Source organism: Carassius gibelio, chromosome A7, assembly GCF_023724105.1.
Source record: "Carassius gibelio isolate Cgi1373 ecotype wild population from Czech Republic chromosome A7, carGib1.2-hapl.c, whole genome shotgun sequence".
Lineage (NCBI taxonomy): Eukaryota > Metazoa > Chordata > Actinopteri > Cypriniformes > Cyprinidae > Carassius > Carassius gibelio.
This window is the reverse complement of record NC_068377.1, coordinates 40,271,501-40,284,539: the sequence shown is the minus strand read 5'-3', so window position 1 is coordinate 40,284,539 and position 13,039 is coordinate 40,271,501. Positions and strand designations below refer to the sequence as shown.

The following is a 13,039-nucleotide window of genomic DNA, read 5'->3' as shown; positions in this document are numbered from 1 at the left end:
TTCATCTCAATTATCACAAGTAAACCACAAGGATCTGTCCTAGGTCCTCGGATATTTTCATTATGCATGTTACCCCTTGGTTATGTTATTAGAAAATACGGAATTAGGTTCCTTTATTATGCTGATGATAACTATATATGTGTGACGATTGTGTTCCAGTGAGACAGAGGAGAGAGATAGATCCAATAGCAGGTATGATTTATTTAGGGGTAATACAATTCGTCGTAAACACAAGCCAAGGTCAAAACCAAAAAAGCAGTCCAAAACAAACAAACAAAGGAAGGAACAGGAAAGGGAACGGGAGGACGAGAAGACACTGAAAAATCTTGTAGGACGAGAAGACTGAGAACATGAAAGGTAAGGACTCCATACAGACAACATGAAAAGACTGGTAAATATAGGGAGGCTGATGACAATTATGTGAATGCACCTGGTGCAATTGGGAGGAGTGCAATTACTGTGATGAACGGACAAGACTAGTGGAATTCTAGTGCCTATGGTGAAGTGCCTAAGGGGAAGTGAGCCCACTAGTGGACACCCAGGGATACAGAGACTAGACAACAAGACCAGATGGAAGTTCTAAATTATCTAAGCTAACAGAGTGTGTTAAAAAAAAAAAAAAAGGATGACCAATAATTTTCTCCAATTGAATTCGGATAAGACAGAGAAATTACTTATTAGACCAAAAAGCAGTCCACAGAATCTCTTGGATTACGGTATGCAACTAGACGGATGTACCAATACTTCCACTACAGTCAAAAATCTGGGTGTTATATTAGACAAGCAACTTGTCTTTTCAAAATAATGTTACATGTTACAAAAACAGCAATCTTCCATCTTAGAAACACTGTCAAGCTAAATAACATGTTACCTGTTTTGATGCAGAAAAGCTAGTTCATGCATTCATGACCTCTAGACTGGACTATTGTAATGCACTGCTAGGTGTGTGTCCTGCATCTTCAATGAACAAGCTGCAGGTTATACAAAATACAGCAACTACACTCCTTACCAGGTCAAGAAAATATGATCATATTTCCCCAATTTTACAGTCTCTGAACTGACTACCTATTAAGTTCCGTATTAATTACAATATATTATTACTTACCTACAAGGCACATTGTGCTCTACTTTTGTGTCCTTGAATGCTAGTTTTTTGGGTCCACCGCTTATAAAAACATTTTTTTAGCTTGTTTACTGTACATCTTGTCAAATAGCAGCTTTTAGACATCGTTCTGTTTTTTTTTTTTTATAAGTCAGAAATGTCAAGGAGACGGCTTCCCACAATACAAAGTCAATAAAGAGCGTTGGATTGTTTTTCCCCCGGTGGGTGTGGTTCTCAAATTATGACACGTGTTGATCTGTCTCTATAAGTTATTACTTCTACGGGTCTGTTTTGGTTTGTTGCGCAAGAGCACCCTCTAGCATAGAGGTTTTTAGCTCTAGAGTTTTACCTCTACTTGAACACACCTACCTTAATAAAGTACGGGGGACGAATTTAAATTTCATTAAAATTAAATATTTATTAAATATAATGCAGCTATCGTTCTACACACAGCAATAAAAACAAATGGGCCTGTTGTCTTTCGTTCTTGCTGCTTTAATGAGAAAAGTTTAAAGTGCATCGAGGGCTGTTGTCTTTATATTATCTATATTATTTATATATCTTTAATAGACTAAAAACTATTATTTTTCAAATTTTTATTATTACAGTATTTATAAAAAAAATGTGGAGTGTCTTAAGTGACGTGACAGTCAGCCAAGTATGGTGACCCATACTCAGAATTTGTGCTCTGCATTTAACCCATCCAACGTGCACACACACACAGCAGTGAACACACACACACACACTGTGAACACACACACCCGTAGCAGTGGGCAGCCATTTATGCTGCGGCGCCCGGGGAGCAGTTGGGGGTTCGATGCCTTGCTCAAGGACACCTAAGTCGTGGTATTGAGGGTGGAGAGAGCACTGTACATGCACTCCCCCCACCCACAATTCCTGCCGGCCCGAGACTCGAACTCACAACCCTTCGATTTGGAGGATGAAATTATTTCATCCTCCAAATTAAACTTATCAGCACTGTTTTCGTTTTCATTTTCATCATTATCATTAAAAAAATGAATAAATTCAGAACAGGATTAGAATATAATTATATTTTTAAATGAGGAAAAAACAACAACAACAGAAGTGTATACAACAGCAAAACCAAATAAAATGTTAATTAAATTGCACTGAAGATTAATGTAATGAATTGCATTTAACATTTCCATCCATTTGGATTAGACAGTTTAATAAACTTAATATGAGGCATATTTGTCAGTCATACATACACTAAATGAAACAGATCCAGGGGCAGAGCCAGGGCTGGCCGTGGCCACTACTGGCGAAAGCTTGGCTACCCCACACTCAAAACTGTAGTTTTTGACCCTTTTTTTCTTGACAAGAAATTCATTTATTAAAAGGATGGTTCACTTTCATATTAAATTTTGATAAGTTTTAGCTTACTTCAAGGGCATCCAAGATGTAGGTTTCTTTGTTTCCTCAGTATTTCCCATTTTTATATTTTTAGGTCAAACCATTCTTGTCTGTGACTCATACAATGGAGGTTTTAACTCTTGTACACAACCACATCAAACTGATCTGAGTGCGCGAGTGCTTCCTGATGTGATGTGTGCGCACGTTCTGGCTTAGTCTGTGCAAGCGCGGAAAGCGCCAGAAGTGATCTCTTGTGCGTGTACATCACTCATTGTTTATACTTACTGTCTATAGGTTATACAGAGATTTCGAAAGTGTTACCTTTCACTGTGAAGATCTAAACATATTTAGACGTACAGGAAATTGCAATGGAAGACGATTGCAATATATCAACAGACAACGTTTAATTTTTTTCACAACCATATTTATTGAACCAGAATACACAGATCAAGTACTCAGGAGCGATCCGCTGCAGCAGCATGTCTTCAAGCCTCAGAGAGACAGAGATCTCTTCAAAATTGGTGGTGTTTTAGTAGCAAGTGTTGTGAGATGCCAACAGAAGTGGAGAGCATAGGTTGTCACGAATGGAACATAGCAATGCCACATCTACAAGACGATGACGAGGACATTGACATTATCGCATCACACAGCTGTCTGACTAAAGATCCTGAGTTTTCAGGTGCCACACAGGCGTTGTGTGTGTGGCGCCGATACAGGATGGCTGCCTCCGTGACGTACTCCGCATATGTTTTTGTGTTTTTGTTAGTTTGTCCTGTCTTTAGTTATATTCCTGCCATCAGTTTCACCAGGGATGAACTGCTGAACATTCGGCAGAACGCACCACAAGATGTTTTTCCGGATTTCAATTATTCAGACGTTTTAGTGAACATTGTTATCGGAGGAGCGGCGGCGCTGATCAAGCGATTCAGGACGCGCAGATGGGGGAAGCGAGCGGGAGCGCTCTTCAGACTCAGGAAGCGCGGATTTCGAACGCCGTTGCCTAGCATCCATCTGGCAAATCTCCGCTCTCTACCCAACAAAACGGACGTACTCCTTCTGCTTTCTCGGACAAATAAGGATTTCTCACACTCTGCTGCTCTGTGTTTCACGGAAACCTGGCTGAATGACACCATACCGGACAGCGCGCTCCATCTGCCGGACTTTCAGCTATTTAGAGCGGAACAGACGCAGAATCAACGGGGAAATCGCGTGGCGGCGGGACATGCTTTTACATCAATGAACGGTGGTGTACAGATGTAACTGTGTTAAAGAAGACGTGCTGCTCAAATCTCGAAACACTCTTCATTAACTGCAAGCCGTTCTATTCGCCGCGGGAGTTTCACTCCTTCATTCTGGTCAGTGTTTACATCCCTCCGCAAGCTCATGTGAGCTCAGCTTTACAGAAACTCGCTGATCAGATCACAGAGACAGAACTACATCACCCGGACTCTGTTTTAATCATTCTCGGGGACTTTAATAAAGCCAATCTCTCCTGTGAACTGCCAAAATACAGACAGCATGTTACATGTCCCACAAGAGACAGTAATATATTGGATCACTGTTACACCACAATAAAGGATGCATTTCACTCTGTTCCACGAGCAGCTTTGGGACGTTCTGATCACCTTCTGGTTCATCTTATACCGTCCTACAGGCAGAAACTAAAATCAGCTAAACCTGTATCAAGGACTGTAAAAAGATGGACTAATGAAGCAGAGCAGGATTTACAATCTTGTTTTGACATCACTGATTGGAGTGTTTTTGAAGCTGCTGCCACCGATCTGGATGAACTCACAGAGACTGTAACATCATATATCAGTTTCTGTGAGGATATATGTATTCCTACAAAGACTCAACTAATTTAAAATAATGACAAACCGTGGTTCACTGCAAAACTCAGACAGCTCCGTCAGGCCAAAGAAGATGCTTACGTGAAGGGGGACAATGTCTTGTATAAACAGGCTAAATACACACTGGAAAAAGAGATCAAAGTGGCAAAGAGAACTATTCTGAAAAAATAAGGACTCAGTTCACTTCCAACGACTCAGCATCAGTGTGGAAAAGTCTAAAGAAGATCACCAATTACAAGACACCACCCCCCAGCACTGTGGAGAATCAACGACTGGCAGACGATCTGAACGAGTTTTACTGCAGGTTTGAAAGAAGAACACCCATCACCTGCCCTGAACGCCTCCCCACAAAACCATTCACACCATTCACAACTCCTGCATCCAGCCCTGAATGCCTCTCCAAACAAACGTTCACACCATTAAGAGCTCCTGCAACCCATCCTGAACACCTCTCCAATCAAGCACTCTCACCATTCTCACCTCCTGCATCCCCCCTCTCCCCCACACCTGCAATTCAGATCAGCGAGGATGCGGTGCGCCAGGTCTTCTGGAAGCAGAAAAGGAAAAAAGCACCAGGCCCAGATTGTGTTACACCAGCCTGTCTAAAATCCTGTGCTGACCAGCTGGCCCCCATCTTCACACGGATTTTCAACAGATCGCTGGAGCTGTGCGAAGTCCCTTCATGCTTCAAACGCTCCACCATCATCCCCATACCTAAGAAAACCAAAATTACAGGACTAAATGACTACAGGCCTGTGGCTTTAACGTCTGTAGTCATGAGGTCATTTGAGAAACTGGTGCTGGGCCACCTGAAGGACATCACTGGGCCCTTGCTGGATCCTCTTCAGTTTGCCTACAGAGCAAACAGGTCTGTGGACTATGCAGTAAACATCGGACTGCATTATGTTTTGCAACACCTAGACAGACCGGGGACTTATGTGAGGTTCCTGTTTGTGGACTTCAGCTCGGCCTTCAACACGATCATCCCAAACCTCCTCCTGCCCAAACTAAATCAGTTCTCCATGCCCACCTCCATCTGTCAGTGGATCAACAGCTTCCTGACAGACAGGCAGCAGCTAGTGAGGTTGGGAAAATACACATCCAGCACCTGTACAATCAGCACCGGAGCTCCCCAGGACTGTGTTCTCTCCCCACTGCTCTTCTCCCTGTACACTAATGATTGCACATCTAAGGACCCCTCTGTCAAGCTCCTGAAGTTTGCAGACGACACCACACTCATCGGCCTCATTCAGGACGGTGACGAGTCTGCTTACAGACAGGAGGTAAAAGAGCTGGCTGTCTGGTGCACTCTCAACAACCTGGAGCTTAACATGCTCAAAACAGTGGAGATGATCGTGGACTTCAGGAGAAACCCCCCTGCACTCCCCCCACTCACCATCATGAACAGCACTGTGACTGCAGTGGAGTCATTCAGGTTCCTGGGCACCACTATCTCTCAGGACCTGAAGTGGGACATTCACATTGACTCCATTGTGAAAAAGGCCCAGCAGAGGTTGTACTTCCTTCGCCAGCTGAGGAAGTTTAACCTGCCACAAGAGCTGCTGAAACAGTTCTACTCCACCATCATCGAATCCATCCTCTGCACTTCAGTAACTGTCTGGTTCAGCTCAGCTTCTAAATCTGACCTCAGAAGACTACAGAGAGTAGTCCGGACTGCTGAGCGAATCATCGGTACAACCCTCCCATCTATTCAAGAACTGTACTTATCCAGAGTGAGAAAAAGGGCTGTCAAAATCACTTTGGACCCCTCACATCCAGCACACTCCCTCTTTGAACTGTTTCCATCTGGTCGATGCTACAGAGCACTGAGCACTAGAACGACCAGACACAGGACCAGTTTCTTCCCCCAGGCAATCCATCTTATGAACAGCTGATAATAACGGCGAACACACTACACTTTATATTTATATACACATACACTTTATTTATCTAACACACATACTTAGTATACACTTAAATTTTGCACATAATATATATGTACATACATAACTGCATTTTGTAATATACCTGCCTACAATTGTCAATTTGTATATTGTCATTCACTATCTACTTATTTGTATTTTTTATTCTTTTATTATGTGTTGTATGTTCTGTCGCGCTCATTCTGTTGTACTGTGGAGCTTCTGTCACGAAAACAAATTCCTCGTATGTGTAAACATACCTGGCAATAAAGCTCATTCTGATTCTGATTCTCCGCTGTTGAGATGCAGCATTTCGCACGTTGTGTTTAGTTTGCCATGTATAAACTGGAGGCGACGTCCAAGGCCAGAGGGACCTAATGGCACGCTGTCAATAGAGTGAGTAATGTGTTGTATTTTTATTATAATTGCAACAAATATAGGGTGCATTATAAACAAATTAATTAATTACAATTACTGTATTATATTTCAGACAGTGCAAATTGGTGGCGTATCGTGTGGTAAACAGTAAACAATGAGTAGGGAATTGTTAAATTTAGACTCCTCTGTACATGCTCTTTGAGGTGGTCACCATAGACCTCCATTATATGAGTCACAGACAAGAACAGTTTGACCTAAAAATATCAAAATGGAAACTACTGAGGAAACAACGACACCTACATCTTGGTAAGCTAAAACATACCAAATTTTTATTTGAAAGTGAACTATCGCTTTAAGATGCGGAACTGCCATATCTCTTTATGACCACATCAAACGGGAGAATTTTCAGAAGCGCACTTCAGCTTCACTTCAGCATCAGGTGCAAGTCAAACGAGTGTTAAAAAGCTAAAGCAGCCAAATAAGTTTCAGTAGAACGACTGTGAACTGTGGTGTAATGATGTTGTTAGAATAAATGTCAGTAAAACATTCACATCAGCCATTTTACTGTGCTCACGGCAAACACTCTTCAACAGTACGCAAATGTGAGGTGCACTCTCTATATCACTTCATCATAAATAACCCGCATAAGAAACTATGAGCATACATACCAAGTTCTGTCTTCAGCTAAGTCATGAAATCATCAAAAAGTTGGTTAAAGCTGTAAATTGTGCATGTATACACAGCGCATAAGAATGTCTCTCAAATGCATGTACTAAAATATATTCTGCAGTTCGATATCTCAATATAAGGCACAAGTTGATATGCATTGTTTTTATTTGCAATTTAATGCGCAAATACAGTGTCATTATAATATAACATATGCAAAAATGCCATTTAAATGCATTAATTAAACACATTTTATATTCTGGCATTTATGTCTACTGTTGACTTCCAGCCTTTTTCACATTTTTATCACCATCTGCATGCTTCATCCATGAGTATGCAATGTTGGACAACAAGCATTTGGGAGTTTTGAGAAGGAAGGAATAATACAAAAAAAATTTATATTCGCTCATTATTACTTGATCTATTTCCCAAAATGTTGTAGAAATTAATTGTACTCAGTTGTGTACAGTCCAGTACATTATAATCAAATAATCAAACAGATTTTATATTGAAATAATGAAGATTTCTACCAGAAAGACTCTGGAGATAAAATGATATACGAAGCATACATTTATTGACAGCTCAGCAAACACAATTATAAATTTCTTTGGCGGAAGGCCCCGTCCATGGTTCGTAATCCGAGGGTAACGAATCTGCATTTCCGGCCTGAAGACGAAGGCAGGGGCGCAGCCGACCCCCCTGGAAGGTAAGGACAGGACCATCCTGGTGGTGGTGGGGAGGGTGGAGGTTGTTGTCGCGTCGGCATCTGCGAACTCAAACATGTGTAAGTACGATCTTTTATACAGGAGTATAAAGACGTGATTGGATAATGAAGGTAATTAGTGACGAAGTGATCGAGTCTTCCTGGCAGAACTTAGGCTAAAGCTTCCATTTCTGTGCCAGTGACACCTCAGGCTGTTTGCTGGCCCCTCTCTGGCCACCCCTATGAAAACATGCCGGCTCCACCACTGAACAGATCAGATTTCTTTAATAGTATTAACTTTGATTAAATATTTTGTTTCAGTCTCATACATTTGAACTCTGTGAACAGAGCTGTTTTTGACAAGGTAAAAAGGATTTACACAGCCTTTGAAGAATTTTAACCAAAGTTTGTTGAAGACATTTCATGAAGAATCATATAATCTTGTGGAAAATGGGCATCTGATGTCCCCTTAAGAAAAGAAAAAAATCTGTGTACATACATTTTCAATTTAAGCCTAAACATATTTTGAATGTTGGGTGCTTGACCTCACAAAAGAAGATGTCAGCTATGTGAAGGAAAATATTGTTGAAGGAAAACATTCCAGTTGATCCATGTCACGAAAAAGTGTCTTTCTGAACACTAATAGCTTACAGTGTTCCTTATGTCTGCGTGTGAGGCAAAACAGCCCAAAATGTACATTGTATGCAGTGATGGCTCTTTTTTTGAGCTTTGAGCAGATGATGGACTTCTGTGGAGCTCCAGATTTACATCCTTCTTGAGATCATTCAAATAGACACAAAACAACATGGAAATGATCAGTGATCAGACTGATGGAGTGGAAATCAGGAGAGATAAACTAAATGTCTGTGAGTTCATCTGGATAAGCTGGTATAATTAACATACAGTACATGAAGAGATTTAAAGTATTTGTCCAGATTTCATCACTAGACGAAGAACAAAAGCAACTTTGTACAGCTGTACTTTCACGCGATGTTCCTGGTGATTTGTGTAGTTACCAGAATTTCCACTGGCCCATCCATATTGTAATGCATTTGTATTGAGTTTTAACTATTCCATGTCAGATCAGTGAAAATCTTGAGTTTACCTTTGCAATCCCTCTTTTTTCAGTGAATCTTCAGTGACTGAACAGTTTTCCACCAGAGACCAAAACACAATCTTCTGGACACAACCTGAGAAAGCAATAAAAAGGGGTTTAAAATGGACAAAACATGAAAGGAGAATAATTGGTTAGTGTAAACAAATGTTGATCTACATTGCATTTATCCAGATGTTGTTGATAATTTTTGGATTTGTCAGGGTATTTTAACCATCACACTAAACGACAAGTTAAAGCTACAACAAAATTATCTTTTTATGGAATTATTGAAAAAAAAAAAAATTTCCTACAAATAAATTTTCAAAAATAATTTCCCTCCACATTGTATAATTTACTGTCCATGTTTACTGTATGCGTACCTTTCATTCAGATGTTCCACATAGTGATTTTATGATACTTTACAACAATCGTTTTTTGCTTATTCAGAATAAATTTCTTGAATGATAAAAGATGCTCAAGAAGAATACTGCCTCACATTGGACAACACAATTTGATTATGCTGATTCAACTTATTTTAGATGATTCCTTTTAGGAGCTGATCTTATTTTGACTAACACTAATAATGAAACTCATGGAGAGGTGAAACTTTCCAAGCATGAGGATGTTTAATTTGTATATTATTCATTTAGATGAAGAAAAGCTGTATGAAAATGAACCTTAAGTACCAGTCATTTATTTTTATTTATTTATTAATTAAGAAAAAAAATCTTCATTTGCATTTTGCCAGATTTGTTTAGTAAATCAGACTTCACCTGAGAGATGCCCTAAGAAAATCAATTCTGGAGGTCCTGTGATGTGTGAAATATATTCAGCAAGAATGGAGACTCAAGCTGCTAAGAAAAACACAGATAAAAGCAGGGATGGATGCCCTTGTCATATCTGACCATCACAGGTATCTGGTTAATGATCTTTAACAAACAAGATGGAGGAACTCTCTTATCTGTTCTTACTTTTGGGTGAGTAAAAAAATGACACACATCAGTCTGATGATGTACAATTATAGATGCAGTTTAGCTATTCTTTATAAACATTTTTAAAGAATCAAATGCAACATAAACTTGATCCACATCCCAGAAAGCAATGGAAATATTTTGTTTTTGTAACAGGTGTCTTTTCCATTCAGGGGAGTTCAGTAAACTTGAAAGGTAAAAAGTAGTAACTAATGTCCCATTAGTTAACATGCATTAACTAACATTAACCTATACACAACTTATAGTATTTATTGATCTTTGTTAATGTTGGTTCATGAAATACAACTGCTCGTAGTTAGTTCATGTAAGCGCAGATCCATTAAAAATATTAACTTTACATTTTAATGTAGTAGTAAATGTAACTGAGTGTTTTGGACTGGAATTTAATATTTTTCCCCAAATGGAATGTACTGGAACTTCACACAATTGAGCCTTGATCCTCTGTCTCTTTAAATGTTTTTAGAGAATTTGGCATTAAAAGGGACGGCTGTACAGTCATCCACATATTATATCTATGGAGCTGCAAACGCCATCGACGGCATCAGATACGCTCCAGGTTTAGCCTCAAGCTGCTCCATCACACCAAATCAACTCAACCCGTGGTGGAGGCTGGACCTGCTGGATTCTTACTATATTTACAAAGTGACCGTCACCAACAGAGCCGACGGCTATTTGGAGACAACAGCTGGAGTAGAGATCCGCATCGGAAACTCTCTGGAGAACAATGGCAACAACAATCCCAGGTGAAGTAATGAAAACAGTTATGAATGTGTCAGGAGAACTGGATTTGAGCAGGTCAGCTGATTGTGTCATGGTTTCTCTCTTTCTCTCTGTAGATGTGGTGTCACTTCACTTGCCCCAGCAGGCAGTTCTGTTAGTTTCTCTTGCGGTGGAATGGAAGGTCGTTATGTGAACATGTACATTCCTGGCATCCAGAAGTCTCTCGCGCTGTGTGAAGTGGAGGTTTATGGAACAGGTAATTTATGAAATTTCACGTGGAAAAAAATAGGTCTATTGTCAGAACTGTAGAAATGTACATTTTAAATATGTTTGGAAAAATAATGTAAACATTTAAAATATATTTGTATATGTAATATATATATATATATATATATATACAAAAAATTTTTTACAAACCAGATTCCAAAAAAGTTGGGACACTGTATGAATTGTGAGCAAAAAAGGAATGGAATAATTTACAAATCTTATAAACTTGTATTTTATTCACAATAAAAAATAGATAACATATAAAATGTTGAAAGTGAGACATTTTGAATTGTCATGCCAAATATTGGCTCATTCTGGTTTTCATGAGAGCTACACATTACAAAAAAGTTGGGACAGGCCAGAAAAGTTAAATGTACATGTAAGGCACAGCTAGAGGACCATTTTGCAACTTATTAGGTCAATTGGAAACATGATTGGGTATAAAAAGAGCCTCTCAGAGTGGCAAGAGCCTCTCAGAGTGGCAATGTCTCTCAGAAGTCAAGATGGGCAGAGGATCACCAATTCCCCCAATGCTGCGGCGAAAAATAGTGGAGCAATATCAGAAAGGAGTTTCTCAGAGAAAAATTGCAAAGAGTTTGAAGTTATCATCCTCTACAGTGCATAATATAATCCAAAGATTCAGAGAAACTCGAACAATCTCTGTGCGTAAGGGTCAAGGCTGGAAAACCATACTGGATGCCTGTGATCTTCAGGCCCTTAGACGGCACTGCATCACATACAGGAATGATACTGTAATGGAAATCACAACATGGGCTCAGGAATACTTCCAGAAAACATTGCCGATGAACACAATCCACCGTGCCATTCGCCGTTGCCAGCTAAAACTCTTTAGGTCAAAAAAGAAGTCATATCTAAACATGATCCAGAAGCGCAGGAGTTTTCTCCGGGCAAAGACTCATTTAAAATGGACTGTGGCAAAGTGGAAAACTGTTATGTGGTCAGACCAATCATAATTTGAAGTTCTTTTTGGAAAACTAGAATGCCATGTCATCCGGACTAAAGAGGTGTAAGACTCCTCCTGTAATGACTCTCCAAACCACTAGGGAGTGCTGTCTGCTACCACGTGTAATTACTCTCCCAACCATTGGTGGGCACCCCCTGCACCTTAATGAGAGAACTCTCCAGGCCACTAGGTGGCACTAACGGCTGTGAACTCTTTAATTAAGACTGCTCATTAAGTTAATGTGTTCCACCAGTACTTTGACCTATTTAAGTTTGGCAGTTTCATTGTGCTGTGTTCAGTCTTGAGCCTACCCAGTACGTATTACCTGTGTTGTAGACCTGATGTGTTTTATTTTCAAGTTACCTATTGGACTACCTTCTGTTTTGTGCTGTAAAGCTGTAACTGATATTTTGTTTATATTCTACTACTGAGACCAAGTAAAGACTGCCTGCCTTTGAGTTACCTGAGCCTCTGAGTTTGCTCTTCCTTCTACACATGGGTCTTCTAAGAAACTGTTCTTCCCAGTAGACCAGAGGTAGAGACCTAGCGTTCCCTGACTGGGAGACCCGTGTTCGAGACCCACCTCAAACACCTCATGCCAGTCCTTCATGACAAGAGGGCAAGGACAAACCAATTTGTTATCAGCGCTCGGTTCAGAAGCTTCCATCTCTATGGTATGGGGTTGCATGAGTGCATGTGGCATGGGCAGCTTACACATCTGGAAAGGCACCATCAATGCTGAAAGGTATATCCAAGTTCTAGAACAACACATGCTCCCCTCCAGATGTTGTCTCTTTCAGGGAAGACCTTGCATTTTCCAACATGGCCAATGCCAGACCACATACTGCATCAATTACAACATCATAGCTGTGTAGAAGAAGGATCCGGGTACTGAAATGGCCAGCCTGCAGAACAGATCTTTCACCCATAGAAAACATTTGTTTCATCATTAAGAGGAAGATGCGACAAAGAAGACCTAATACAGTTGAGCAACTAGAAGCCTGT

At 40.2% G+C, this 13,039-nt stretch overlaps 1 protein-coding gene across 1 annotated transcript; it reads left to right on the top strand.

Moving 5' to 3' along the window:
* The first annotated feature begins 3,073 nt into the window (after positions 1 to 3,073).
* On the top strand, positions 3,074 to 11,070 carry LOC128017566 (fucolectin-5-like). Its single transcript, XM_052602970.1, has 3 exons — positions 3,074 to 3,155; positions 10,547 to 10,826; positions 10,920 to 11,070. The coding sequence occupies exons 1-3, from the start codon at positions 3,074 to 3,076 to the stop codon at positions 11,068 to 11,070; spliced, it is 513 nt and encodes a 170-aa protein (XP_052458930.1).
* Positions 11,071 to 13,039: the final 1,969 nt, after the last annotated feature.